The following is a 14,737-nucleotide window of genomic DNA, read 5'->3' on the forward strand; positions in this document are numbered from 1 at the left end:
ATTGAATAACTCAAGCAACAACATTCTTCTTAGCCGTGCGAAGAATTTTCAAGGTGGTTGCCTTACCGGTCATCTTTTCTGCAAGACATCAAGATTGGATTATATCAGCATACAACATAATCGATAAAAAGATATATCTACAAAAAATTTAAAAAAATACTACCTAGCTCAGATCTGACATGGCTTGACTTTCATAGTAAAAAATTTTTGATGTCTAGATTGGGGGTTCGACCCCAACACTCCTGTAATAAGGCAACTACATACTCCTCTACCTCATCCAAGTCATCAAGGTTATACTTAACGACTATGGGGTTCTCCTCACAGTACAAGCTAAAAAGGGCTTCATCCCTCTCATTAAGGAAGAAAGGTCGGACACCCTCAGCAGATTGGATTTTGAAGAAGTAATTTTTGAAATCATGAAAAGAATCATAAAAAATGGCAAAAACCTTTCTCCCCTGAACAACTCGGGAGGATACCCATCCCTGCTTCTTAGAACTAAAGGGCTTGGTAAGTTGGAAAAGATAAAAGAAAACTTTAGAAAAAAGGAGGACATCGAGTTCACAGCCAAGGAGTTGATAAATTTTCAGAAAACTCCAAAAGTTGAGGTGGAGCTGGAAAGGGGCAACTTTACAAAGCCTAAGAATCTCAGATTCAAAGTCAGAAAAGGGAAGACTAACCCCCAACTTTGTGAAAAAGCATTCGTACATGTATATATGAAATGGCATTTTGACTTGTCAAGTTGGAAAAAACAAACCCTCTCCTTAGGATCGACAACTACAATTTCATACTTACTCTCATCCTCCCAACATATACACAACCTATGCTGCATACGAAATGTCTCGGCATATTCATTATCAATAACGGGAATGGCAGAAAGAACAATTATATCTACCAAGTTAGATCGGACGGGATTTTAGACGACATGACGAGAATTACTGAACGAGACATAAAGCTATACCTACAAATACAATAAAAAAAAATCATCACAATAAGTCGGGAATACGGCCATATCAACACAAACGTTCAAACAAGCCCAAAAGAGGTCGGACCATCCTCCATAAGATAGAAAATGGCCATGATCTTTAACCTCTCTTAAGAATCAAGAAGACAAATTGCATCGCAAAGATAAAAGTGGCATTGTACTTACAGGAACACCACCATTTAGGGGCAACATAGAGTAAAACCCCACACTCAGATTCACAGCAACAACAACTAAAGTCCAAGCAAAGAAGCAAATTCTCCAGATTGATTTTCGACATATAAGGAAAAATGCAGAACCACAAAACAAAGAATCATTGTCATTCCTTCAGCAATAATAGCAAAAAGTGACTCAAAACAAAAGCATATCACCCAGAACACAAGAATACAGAAAGTGAAGTTCAAGGGTTAAAAGAACCAACCTTGAGGGGAACGCAAAGCGAAAAAGAGTACACGAAAACAGCAAGTACACGAACGTTCCACGCAAAGCAAAGAATCAAAATAGAGAAACCTTGAAAAGTTGTAATGAAGAAGATGAAAAGTTTGAAGAAAGGGAGAGTGATGAGCAAAAACGTTTTAGAAGAAGCGAAAAAGAAGAAAGAGAAAGAGTTTGGGTATTTATAAGATATTAAGGGCAAAAGAATAATTTCACGCCCCTCATTTATGACATGTACAGTTACCAAAGTAACCTTAGAGAAAACGTGCAAAGGACTACGAAAAGACGTGATGCCTCAAGTTTGTAAAAACACATCGAGTACCCAACTTTGCCCTAAGAAAGGCGGTGTGCCCGATGTGATACCCTAACACACAAAAGACCATGCTGATCTACTACATATGCTCGAGTCCGACCTCATAAAGCTCGAACTCAAGTAGGGGAACTATTTATACCTTAGCCTAAAAATGCTAGCCAGGCCCAAAATGAATAAAACCCAACTAAGAGATACAACACAATCCACATCTACCCAACCTCGATGAGGTCAGGTACGGCAATAAAGAGACTAGCTCTACTTATCTAAATAAGTAATCGACTCCTAAGATATCTCTCATTTATCTAGAAGGGAGATCTCAACGACTTCCCTAGAAAAAGAGAACGGTCATCCACCAACAAAGGTGGAACTACTCTAAAAGGTGGTTATCAATTCTACTATAAATACACTGACACCCTCAAGTATATTCAAACTCCAATTTACTAAAAACCTGCTGAAAACCCTTGCTAACATAAGCATCAGAGTTCTTTGCAGATATCATCCCCATCTCTTCACGAGAAACTCGGACGATGGCACCTCGACCCCAACAGAAGTCGGACGCTGCCCAAAAGGAGTCTGAACCTCACGTTCAAGTCCAAAAGTAACCCACAGAACACATCCTATGGTAATTAAAAAGATTATTTAAGATTTTTCATTTTCCTTAAATATTATATTTGAATTATAAAATTACATTATATTTTATTAATATTACATAGGTGATCAAAATAATCCAGGTTACACACATCTGGAAGCCCTATTACCAAAATAAACTTCCATGAAACAAAATTCCGGGCAAATAGTGGGATAACAGAAACTCGGAATATATGTTGGAAGCACCTATCACCCGAAAGGCAAACTCAACAATAGCGGTGATAACTGAACACATTAACATGACACCGGATTTCCCTGTCAGTTGCTATTTGCGGTATAGAACGTACTCATTTACAGAATAAATTGGAAGTCTCTGAATAAATCAATAATGAATCTAAAACAATGTTGCCTTGCTTCACTTGCATTGCATTTGCTTTCTCTGTACAGTTCAATTGACTGATGAGTGATGATTACAAGTTGAACATCAAGCTCCCTATGAAAACAAAACAACCCATCACTAACCTTAAATAAAGATGCTTATAAAATTAGACATTTGCTTACAAGTATCATAGAAATTAGAAACACTTGTAAAGTATTAGAATCTTCAATTTTTTATTTTTCTATAAAAAACGTTTTGAAACCTGAACAAGTGAACCAGAACTCATTACAAGAATTATCCCTTTCCTTTTTTTCTTGGTTTTCTGCACCCATTAAATATACAGACACTCACATCAGTTGTTACTTTAAGGGTTATGCAGTTTTTGTAGCTGGTCAACAACATCATATGAACTGCTCAAGCGTTGAAAATCGGAACGGTGCAGTACACCTCCTTGGACAGGCCTGGAGCTGTTTGGTTGAGAGCCTATCGGACTTTTCTTGGATGAATAGCAGTGGTGAACACGGACGCGGTGATTTCTTGTCTGGGTAGTGTACTTGCCATGCACCTTAACAAACAAAATAGCTTCTTTGTCTCTGGAGTCTTCACACCAGGAGTTTTGTACAATGCCATCAACATATTCTTCCTGAGTCTGAAATTCTTCATGGTGCACTGATACCTCAGCAATATGGTCTGGTTTTATCAATCCAGTTGCAGGAATTACCTGAATCATAGATGTGCATGTTATTCACTAGATGGACAACTTTGCCAAGGTGACCACATTGCTTCTTTGATGTCACTATATGGACATTGCTAATAGAAAGAAAGAATAATACTCTGCAGCCAAAACTATTTTATATAAACTATAAGTTCTGAACTAAGAATATTACCTCAAGCCACCTTGGGAAGCCAAAGGAACCTCTCAACTGATGGTTAGACAGCTTCTGATCCTCATTAATGGTACGCTGGCCTTTACATTTCATTTCAAAAAAAGCGTCTTCGTCAGCACATTTGTTTGTAATGCGCAAAATTAAAGTGTCGTGGTTCTGAAGGATTATGTTATTTGTACTAATGATAGTATCCGGAATCTTGCATAACTCTTTCAATAGACATCTAATTTTCTCATTTGATTCAATAATCTCTCCAAATTCCTGTCTCCGGATGGACTCATCTACTCTAGCAATATCCGTCGAAAATATGCAGCGCACGGGCTTGTGGTCACTATCTGTCACATCCATGCAGGCTTCGTACCTATTGAAGGTGAGAAGGGATTAATTAAAACAAAATTTGAAATAGCAATAAAGTCCTTCTGGCAGGGTGTTTTAGACATATACATAAATGGAAGAACTCACTGCAATACAAAAGCGATAATGGGGCACTCTAAACTGCACTCAGCCATTGAGGATGAGCGACTATCACGATACAAAATTCTGTCACACCAAGCAGGGATGCGTTTCTTTTCACCGGAATCATACCCTTCAAATAAACAATTCGAAGTCATATCTTTTAACATTGCGGCAGCCTGATGACAGAAAACTCATAAATAAACAGTAGCATTTGTGACCTGAACTAATTCGCCAAAGAAAACAGCAATCATTGTACTTATGCGTGATTGCAATGGTAACCTTATATGCATCTAGGTTCTTTCATCCTTATTTTATTGTCTTATACTGTATCATGTGCATGCTAATGATAACTCAATAATTGGAGTGTTAAGTATCTATGGAAAGCTAGCTTTTAAGGAGTGGTTTTTCTCTTTCCTTAGATACTTAACAATGGTATCAAAGCCTTGGTTTTCGGCGTCATGGAAAGGGCTACCTATAGGCTGGATTAAGGTGAATACCGAATACTGAGCTGGTAGCAAAGTAGTTACCGCTTCACTCTATCGACACTAACCCAATGGTAACCATTTCGCTAAGGACTATCAGTACTTGGTATTCACTGTAATCCAGCCTATCCATGCGACAACCAAGGACTTTGATACCATTGGTAAGTACCTAAGGAAAGTGGAAAATCAAGGTACTTAACATGGAGTGCAATATTTGTCAAAATTCAATGACACAGTAAGATGTAGCAATCCAAGGCATCTATTTTTAACTAGACTATCATTTTCAACCCTTTAACTGGAAAATGGAGGGATTGAATTGATATGTGGATCTGTAAATAAAAAGAACCCATCTCATTGCACCCGACCACATCCATAGATGTTATGATAGCAGAACAGAAGTGAAGAGTGTGAATTTAAGGGAGAAAACCAACCCGCTAAGCCAGCTTGGTGTCGTTCAAACTTGTACGTCGGAGGAAAAGTTATTTCTGCTTCACGCATTCCTTGGAAGACATTGCCAGCTTCCATCTCTGCTCGAAGCTGGTCCCTTTCTCGAAGCCAATCAAAGCATCTTTGAGAAACAAAATCTCTTGCCTCATCATATGAAATGCCATCAAGACGATAATTAAAATCACCGAGAAATACAATCATGTCTGCCTCAGATAATTCGGGAATCCCTTCTGCGGACTGGAAATTATTCTCAAGAATCAATGCTTCATCAGACTGACTGAGTGCATAATGATTATGTAAAAGAATAAAGTGTCAGCATGTACATACATTTGTGCCACGAAATATCGGAACAGATGAAGTGCCAGCTGCAATAGAAAGGACCAATGGCAAGCCATATCTATAAACAGGCCAGAATAAATACATGGATAAGGCAAGTGAGAAAAACAGGAATAGGCACAGCAAGGTACCAGCTGCAGTATATGATAGGCTTGTTGGCCGGCCAAAGGACATTGTTCGGTACACATGATCAAAATCTGCATTGCGACGGTTGACTGCATCTAAATGTGCAGCAAAGTGGCAATTAACAAAGCACATTATTTTATCATATACTCTAATCCTCAAACCAACAGCTCCCTGTAAGCAAACCATTTCCATGTCAATGATCAGAATATCCAAACAGGCACATTGAGTTTGTTATAAATTTTTAAGCAATTTTAAGTACTAAATAAAGAAAATAGGACACAGTCAAAATTTAAACACGATTTTCTGAATAATGAATAGTCTATCTTTTCCGTAGAATTTGTAACATTATACATGTCAGATTCATGTTCTATAAATGCTAAACCCTATCATAACTCTGGAAAATTAGAGTAAACTAGCCTACCAAGCAAAACAGCAGAGCAGACAATGCAGACCTACCTTATTGCCAATAGCTCGTCCAAAGCCACATGGAACTGCTGCCACATCAACATCCCCCACATGAAATCTGATGTTGATTTTAACCCTGCAAAAGAAGAAAACTAACTACTATTGGTATATAGCCCTACAAGTTAAAAATAGTAATGACATGTTCAAACTGAATCAGGACTTTCGTCATATTTCATTTCAGTATATACTAAGTAGACCAAATATTAAATAGGTATCCATATATTTCAAACCTAAATGGCATTTCTAACAAGTGGGAAAGAAAGTACTCAAAGTAGACAATAACGTACACAAGGTTTAACAAATAAACTTTCAAATTGCTAAGCTTAATAGATATCATATTGCTTCAACAAATAAACTTTCAAATTGCTAAGCTTAATAGATATCATATTGCTTCGTAACAAACAATAGGTATCATTCCAGACATATTAAATGCTTCACAGCTCACTGGATTGTTACTCAGATGCTCACCACACAGCAATGACCATGCCGGCAAGTTGCCTGGATCCAACACGTTCAAACGTTGAACCTTCATCCAATGTTTTGTCTATCATATCCAGCCACCACTGCCCAACAGAACTTCCCTCTAATCCTACCTATATGTTTTGAGAGTTAGGGATCAGATTGTGTCGATTAACATGAATAGTTAGCCAAAATTATACTCTTTACTGCATATATGGACATAGTGACATACAATAAACATAACATCACATGAACAATCAACCATAGATACATACGTTGAACAATATATTTTTATAGTATGAAATAGTTGGACAAGAGTAATTCATAAGTCACTGTCCCATTCCTAGCCATACCAATGACGGAAATAGGATTGATCAATGTGTTGGAACACATTCCTGATACTAAAACTATCCAGGGAACCTAAGGAATGGTAAAAACAGATTAAAAAAGAACTATGCTCACAAGCCATCAACGTTAACTGTCACCCACATGTCCCACAAGTATTACTAAATTTAAAACTATTAAAAGTTCAAACCTTATGAGATGAAATCATTAAATATAGTTCAATACAAGAAGTGTTGCACATCATTGCTTATTTAACAAACCCATAATTCTGCTGAATGCTAATAATAGAGAAATACAAATTTTATATTTTAAAATGCAAAACATAATGACTTACAGTTTCTTTAGCTGCAGACATCGCCAGGAATCCAGCACCCATTTCAACCTCCTGCAACCCAACAACAACAATGCCAACATCTGAGGCCACAGAGCCTAGCCATGAAGTAAGGGAATCTTGAGATGCTTTCCCTTGTCCAACATTCCAAGTGCCACACAATATTTTTAAATTTTCCACTTTAGTATATAAAAATTCTTTGCCACTTAATTCTGATCGCAATATGCCATCAAGAGGTCCTGGGGAGGTGATGCTCCAACAACGTATACCACCGTGGTTAGCCAATGCAAATATGTAACCAGATCCAATCGTCATGTTTAGAATTGGACTGCTATGAGCAACCCATCCCCCAATCAGATTACCCTTCAGGTCCAACACCTGGACAGTACCACTCACATAACCTACCCAAATTTGCATGCCGTACGTACACAGACACTGAACAGCAAATGGATGGTATAAAAAGTCCTGTATACGATTGCCATTTCCATCCCACTGAACCAATAAGCCACTCGAACACCCTGTCCAAATCATTCCATCCATTGTTACCACCAGTGCTTCAGTTCTCCGATTATCATCCCCAAAGCCTCCTTTTGCTGCAACTCGACGAACAGCATCTGCTGCCCCCATTATGGCATTGCGTGAGCGCTGAAAGAACCCAATGGAACTTTGTGTTTTGTCTTTCCTAGAAGCTGAAATGAGGTCAACTGAAACGTCTTGTATTGAGGATACCTCCAACTTATTCTCAATTAGGCCATCTGTATTGAAAACTTTCAGTAACTCTCTTGTACGAGCATCCCTGTATATTATCAATTGCTAGCATATTAAAATGACATATACAAATATACACACACTAAACTTGAGATAAGCATACGTTATGCATATAAAAGAATGCAAGGATCAAACAACAAAGAAGTCTCTATCTAGTTATGCTTTTTTTTCTCTCTCCCTCTCTACTCTATTCTATACACATAGGGCACCAACAAGTAGGCAACATGCATCAGATTTAAAAATAAAAATTTTAAAAAGAACACACGGGAATGGGTATGTTGCACCATAAGAACACCTAAATATATAACCCCCTCCATTCATATTTTGAAGTTTAATTTCATGGAAATTATCTAAGATCAAGGTCTTGTTCTTGATACCAGATCCTAGCAAAGAAAAAATAATAACAGCCCAAAAAACATATCTAACTTGATCCAGATATCTTTGGCTACTCTACTAATCCAGATGTTTCTAGCTTTCTAACCACTATCTTCTTGGTGATAGATTGGAGCATATGAAAAACATTTGATGTAGAAAGAAAAAGATGAAGAAAAAGAAATGAGAATTGAAATATATAAAAAGAATTATGTAAGTGCAAAGTAAAAGGAGTTGAAATATGCAAAAGGAATTATATAGGTGTGCTTCAGATACCTTTGGCTACTGTATTAAAGTTTAATCAACAGGACAAAAAAAGTCTCCTAAATAAGTTTGTATTTCAAGTATCATGTTAACAAAAACTATCCTCAAAGTTTAAGTAGTTAGGCAGGTGCTATTGCTCTTTAGCATGATGAATAGTTGCGACATCTTTAGCATGCATTTTTCTCACAATACTTCTTTTGCCTAAAGTATAGACATACTACCCTTTTACCAACAACAAAAAAACAACAACAACAAAGCCTTGTCCTATTAGGTGGGGTCATCTACATAGATTAAACGACGCTATTGAGCTCTATTATGTAACATGTCTACAAAAAGATCGTTAACATGTAGATCTCATTTGACCACCTCATGGATAGTCTTCCTAGGTCTTCCTCTGCCTTTCATCCCGTGTCCATCTTCCATCTCATCCACCCTCCTAATTGAGTGCTCTGTCGGTCTTCTTCTCACATATCCAAATCATCTGAGACGCGATTCTACCATATTTTCCACAATAGGTGCTATTCCAACTCTCTCTCTTATATCTTTGTTCCTAATTCTATCTAATCTGTATGATTACTCATCCATCTCAACATCTTCATCTCTGCCACACTTAACTTATGTTCGTGTTCCCCTTTGGCCGCCCAACACTTTGTACCATAAAGCATAGCCGGTCTGATAGCAGTACGATAGAATTTACCTTTAAGTTTTAAAGACACTTTTTTGTCACATATAAAACCAGACGCACTCCGCCATTTTGACTAACCTGCTTAGATCCTATGATTTACATCCTGTTTAATCTCTTCATTATCCTGTATGATGCACCCAAGATACTTAAAACTTTTAACTTTTCGTAAGATGTTTTCTCCAATTTTCACCTCTGTATTAACTTTCTACACCCAAGATACTCCAACATTCTGCTCTTTTACCATGAGCCAAAATTTAACTTCATTATTGCAAGGATCAAACTCTGAATTTTAAATTATTTAGACAAAACATCTTTGGCACATACAAACAGAGATGGATCTAAGAAAGAGATCATTTTTGTGCAAATATGTGGGTGACTATATACACAGTTACCCTTGTTTTAACCTAGTAAGAATAGGTTTGGTCATTGCTTTTGTTGCTAAGACACTCTTCACAAATACTTATTCATGTAGTACAAAGTGAACTAGAAAACAACTATACAGAACAACAAAGCCTTATCTCACTAGGTGGAGTCTGCTCTATAGATCAAACAATGCCATTGTGTACTATCATGTATCATGTCTTCAATGCGATTGTTCACACAAGGATCTCACTTGACCATTTCATACATAGTCTTTTTAGGTCTTCATCTATCCCTAATCACTAGCCTGTTGTCCATCTGATCCACCCTTCTTATTAGATGCTCCGCCAACTTTCTCCCCACATTTCCAAACCACTTTATAAGAGATTCCACTATCTTTTCAACATGAGTGCTACTCCAACTTTCTCTCATATATCCTCATTCTTTCTTGTATCCATATGCGTATGACTGCTCATCCATAAAAACATCCTCATTTTGTCCACACTAAACTTATGTTTATGTTTACCCTTTACCTTCCAACACATTGTTCCATACAACATAGCTAATCTAATGGCAGTGCGATAAATTTGTCATGTTCCAATAGGTGGGATCATATACATAAATCAAGTCTCCACAATGCTCTATCAGTCTATCATAAATCATATTCATACCATTACTATTTAAATCTCTCTTAATAATTTCACCTATGGCTTTTCAAGTGTCCCTAGCTTAAACACTACTCTCTATCTAATACACTCCTTGATAGGCCCTCTAAAGGCCTTCTCCAAACATGTCAAGACCATGTAAGGCAAGATTGCATAAGTTCCTCTATACCTCTATAACTGCCTCCATCCTAGCTTGCTCTCTAATTTATCATTCCAAATCCTATCTTGCATAGTGTATCAACTCGCCCATTTTGGCATCCTCATCTGTAGAAGAACATTTAGCTTATTTTCTTTTCCACCTCTTTTTTTACCATTGAGCATTAAGTCCTATATAATATTGCCAATGTAATAGTTGTGAACTAAAATTTCCTTTTTGCCATCAAAAACTCTCCATAGAAATTGGTATAGATATGCTCTAGTGGGCTTATGGGCCATTATCACAATCCTAGCAACATATTCCATTAACACTCTGTCAAAGGTGTTAGAAATAAAGTAAGTAACTAGCAAAACTGATGATCTATTCTACAGTAGTCAAACAATGATGCATGCTTTAGAAGTTAGGAAAGTAAAAAGACTTACTGGTGCTTAAGTAAGTCATCAAGCTACTACAACAGTAACTATTGTAGTATTGTTTGAACCTTGCTAACTTGTAGTTATGCTAAAATACAATCATTCTTTCTATTTTCACATATTAACATGGATTGTGGAGGCAGTGACACATCTCAAATATTCTCCTAAAATAATGTTACAAATATCAAATATGTACTATCTGTCTATACATGAAATGTTGAAACCTAAGATAGGAAAAAAAATATTAATTATAAGCATACTTGAAAATCTATCTATTTCTCTCTCTCACTCTATCTGTGTGTGTACTAAACTAATGTTCAATGCTCAAACCAAGAGAGGATAGAACATAAATCTTACCACAAAGCAAATGAAAAATAACCAGCACTCCAAACATTGCCTCTTGAATTATCAGATACCAAGTACTTTATATCTGAAGTTAGCATGTTATTGGAGCCATTTGCTGGCAGATAGCTCCTTAAGTCAACATAGGACCTCTCCACCATAATGGCAGCCATATGCCTCTCCTCCTTCGTAAGACAAATAGATTTCTCAAGAGCTTCCCAAGGCCATATCTTTATAGCTCCTCCTTCCGAACCCGACCACAGATCCCCTGGATTCAAGTCAATAATGGAAAGTAAGACCAAGAAAAAACAATGTATCATAACAAGCACGTGAATTTTTATTCATCAATGAAAACCAGGACCACTGTCAATTTATTCTGTTTCATATCAATAGTTTTCCATACATTAAATATCAGAAAGTATGTATCCATTTAGGTTACTAACACTACAATGTATCACAACTTAAAATAACTTCTTTTTGTTTATTATAACAATTTATTATCAAGGATGTTCCTTTACAAAATTCTGAAAACAAAAAACATTGAAAATGAAAAATGAAAATACAAACCAAACATACCCTTATTTTCTATCTTGTATTATTCTTCTGTCTTAATGAAAAGTTTTTATTATTAGTATTATAATCAAGAAGGTTCCTAATACAAGTATACAATGTCTTAAGCTACACCGACTCTGCCACGGGATTGCAAACTGTTTTTAGACACGGGGACACAACATATGTGTAACATATTAAAAAAAGAGTAAATAGTCAAATTAGTTTCTGAAAGATCACTCATTCTCCAAATTAGTCCCTGAAAGAATTTTTTAATCAAATTCATCCTTCAAAGATTTTAAATTAATCGCATTAGTCCTTTGTCATTTTTTTTGTTGACAACGCCAAAATTTGTTAATGTGGCACGTTAAGTGATACTACAACACACATAGAAGTCTTAATTGACTATTAACATGATAAGTTTATGAAATTAGATCAAATCAAAACCTAATTGAGAGGAGAACTTGAGGCATTGGAATCCCTCAATTTAGGGTTGATTTGATTTAATTTCATAAACTTATTATGTTAGCCGCCAATTAGGACTACTAGGTATGTATTGTGGTATCACTTAACGTGTCACATCAACAAATTTTGACATCGTTAGTAACGGAATGATGAAAAGACTATTTTGGTGATATTGAAACTACAAACTAGCAATTTTCAATGTTTATATGTCTCTTCTAAATATATGAAACATTTTAGATGACCTCTTATAATTGTAATTAACAATGCAAATTATTTCTAAACTTATTCCAAAAAATATAAGCTAAAGAAAAACATTTTAAAAACGCCATAAAAAATTTTGATCACTCTTCTCTTTTTTTCATTTTAAAAATATGGTTGAGTTATGACCACATCGTGTTCAGGAATTGTCACGCAGGAAATAATAGAGAGCTTAATTCATATGAACCATCGGTATATCACTCTTTTATCCATGAACTAGCAGTCCAACACCTCATTGGATATCAACAGTAAATAAAATTTAAAAGCAGAAATAAATAAATTGAAAAGTAAAGAACGGAAGAATGGAGGATCACCGTAAGAGGTTATAGTGAGGGAGAGAACAGGTCCTCTATGAGCATGCCAAGACAAGCACTCCTTGAAAGGATTCCTCAACTTCCTATTATCCTCCAAAACCACACGATCACCATCACCGTCACCATCACCACCGTCCATCACCCAGCACCTTATTCTTCCATCCCTGTGCCCGCTCCACACTACTCTGTTCCCATCGTCCGCCACCAAGCACATCGCCGCCGACGTCCATACTGATTCCCGAAACGGCACACTCTCTTCGTCCCCAACCCTAACGTTGCATCCTCCTCCTCCTTCTCCATCTCCATCCCCTTCTTCCCAAGAACAATACAGATCTTTGAAGTTCCAGAACCTCACGCCACATTCCGATGCCGCCCACAGCTGCGACTCCGTGCCGGAAATTGCCCTCAGGAACCGACCGACCTGCGTCTCGCGGAGAGGGTGAGGCCGGAGTTCGAGACTAGGCGGCCGCAAGGGATGGACCGCCGCGCGGGGTGGGAGGCGGAAGATTCCTGTGCCGCCGCCTCGGGAGACGAATTCCCGCATCGGGCGGTTGCTACTTTGGTCGGAGGAGGGAGCGGTGGAGGTGGAGAGCTTGCGGTCGAGAAACTGGAGCATGCAGTCGAGGCGCTTGGTGGTGGAGTGGATGGAAGCAGCTGAGGGCGTAACGACGTCGTTATCATCGTCGTCATCGGAAGAAGGGAAGTACATAAGGGTGGGAGAGTGGTGGTGGCGAGTGTGTGAGGATGAAACGACGTCGTTTTGGTTGAAAGGTGGATCCATTATTGTCGTTTAGTTGCTATTGCGAGGATCGGAGGAAATATAGGGATAGAGCCAGAGGCAGGATGAAACGGCGTTGTTTGTGGGGAAACGGCGTTGTTTGTGGGGATTTTGCTGAGAGTGTTGGATTGAGTTGAAATTGGTTGGGAGAAAAAAGGGGAGACTGGGAGAGGAAGAAGGGAGAGTGGGAATAATTGAGATTTGAGAAGTGAAAGTGGAATTTGGACAGGTGAGCTGTGAGCTGTGAGCTGTGAGCTGTGAGCTGACCCGGTTGTTTGTTCGAGCACAACACAACATGCCTTGCCTTACTTTTCTTTAGGTATGTTCTTTTGTCTTTACGTTGTTACCTGTTTGTTGTATGTAGAGATGGCAATGGCTTTCCACCTTCTAGTAAAATGTATCCCATCATCATCTTATTTTTGCTTTGGGTTTCCCTTTTTTTTTCCGCAAGGGAGAATGATACCTGTAGGTATTTATAAATATTAATTTTAATTTTTTTAAAAAAAATCAGTACAATTATAATAAAATTGGATGTACAATTTAATTAAATATATTAAATCAAATATAATTCAAACACAAATTTAATATAATAAATAAATCATTTTAACCCTAAAAAATTATAAAAAAAATTATCCCTTTTACGTTTATGTTATGACAATATATTGTAGAAGAAAAAATTGCAAAATTCAATTCAATTTATCTTAATCCATTAGTTAACATGTTGGTCTCCGTTAGCCTCTCCGTCGTGCTGTGATTTTTTTTTTTTTGTCATTTCTAGTTATATTTTGCCTTTATTTTTTCAAAGCTAAGATATGAGTTAAGTACGATTTTGGTCATTAAGGTATGTGTCAAAAAAAATTTTCGTCTTCAACCTTTTTTGCATACAAAATCATCTCTAAGATTTAACTTGGTTTTAAAATCATCCTTCGAACCAAAATACCATTCTCCTTTTTCACCAAAATATTCTGTTCTTCTTCTCCATCACAGCATCTCTTCTTCTTTTTCTTCTTCTTCTTCTTCTTCATCATGAGTTGCACAATCAGAAGAACACAAGAAATCAAAAGAACAATGAAATCAGAAGAAGAACAAAATCAGAAACGCAATAACAATGAATTCAAAGAAATAGAATCAGAATCAGAAGCACAGCAACAATGAAAACAGAATCAAAATCACAAGCAGGAGAAACAGAAGCCATCAAACCAACCTCCAGCCGCCGCCACCCTCATTGCGCCGGTTCTACCCTCTTTACTCCCCTTCTTTTCTTCTTCCTCTTCCTCCCAACTGCCACCCACCATCGCCGTCCTTCGAAAGCCAGAACA

At 37.3% G+C, this 14,737-nt stretch overlaps 1 protein-coding gene across 2 annotated transcripts; it reads right to left on the reverse strand.

Annotated features, from left to right (window-relative positions):
* Window positions 1-2,665: 2,665 nt before the first annotated feature.
* On the reverse strand, window positions 2,666-13,783 carry LOC107617856 (type II inositol polyphosphate 5-phosphatase 15). Of its 2 annotated transcripts, XM_016319728.3 has the most exons (12): window positions 12,641-13,783; window positions 11,070-11,322; window positions 7,032-7,824; window positions 6,362-6,486; window positions 5,885-5,969; window positions 5,434-5,599; window positions 5,294-5,331; window positions 4,951-5,203; window positions 4,044-4,167; window positions 3,582-3,942; window positions 3,046-3,415; window positions 2,666-2,808 (listed from the first exon to the last, which is right to left on the reverse strand). In XM_016319728.3, the coding sequence occupies exons 1-11, from the start codon at window positions 13,419-13,421 to the stop codon at window positions 3,059-3,061; spliced, it is 3,336 nt and encodes a 1,111-aa protein (XP_016175214.1). In that variant the 5' UTR covers window positions 13,422-13,783; the 3' UTR covers window positions 2,666-2,808; window positions 3,046-3,058. The 2 variants fall into 2 exon arrangements, with proteins under 2 accessions (XP_016175214.1, XP_016175212.1); XM_016319726.3 differs by having other exon boundaries at window positions 2,666-3,415.
* Between the last annotated feature and the right edge of the window lie 954 nt (window positions 13,784-14,737).

The sequence above is a fragment of the Arachis ipaensis genome, chromosome B9 (genome assembly GCF_059453495.1).
Source record: "Arachis ipaensis isolate K30076 ecotype BB chromosome B9, ASM5945349v1, whole genome shotgun sequence".
Taxonomy (NCBI): Eukaryota; Viridiplantae; Streptophyta; class Magnoliopsida; order Fabales; family Fabaceae; genus Arachis; species Arachis ipaensis.

Coding starts and splice junctions, on each gene's coding strand:
- LOC107617856 (XM_016319728.3), bottom strand. CDS start 13,421: ATGGATCCACCTTTCAACCAAAACGACGTCGTTTCATCCTCACACACT. Junction 5,204..5,293: donor CGATATTTCGTGGCACAAAT/GTATGTACATGC, acceptor AATAATTTCCAG/TCCGCAGAAGGGATTCCCGA. Junction 3,416..3,581: donor GCTTCCCAAGGTGGCTTGAG/GTAATATTCTTA, acceptor TCTATGATTCAG/GTAATTCCTGCAACTGGATT.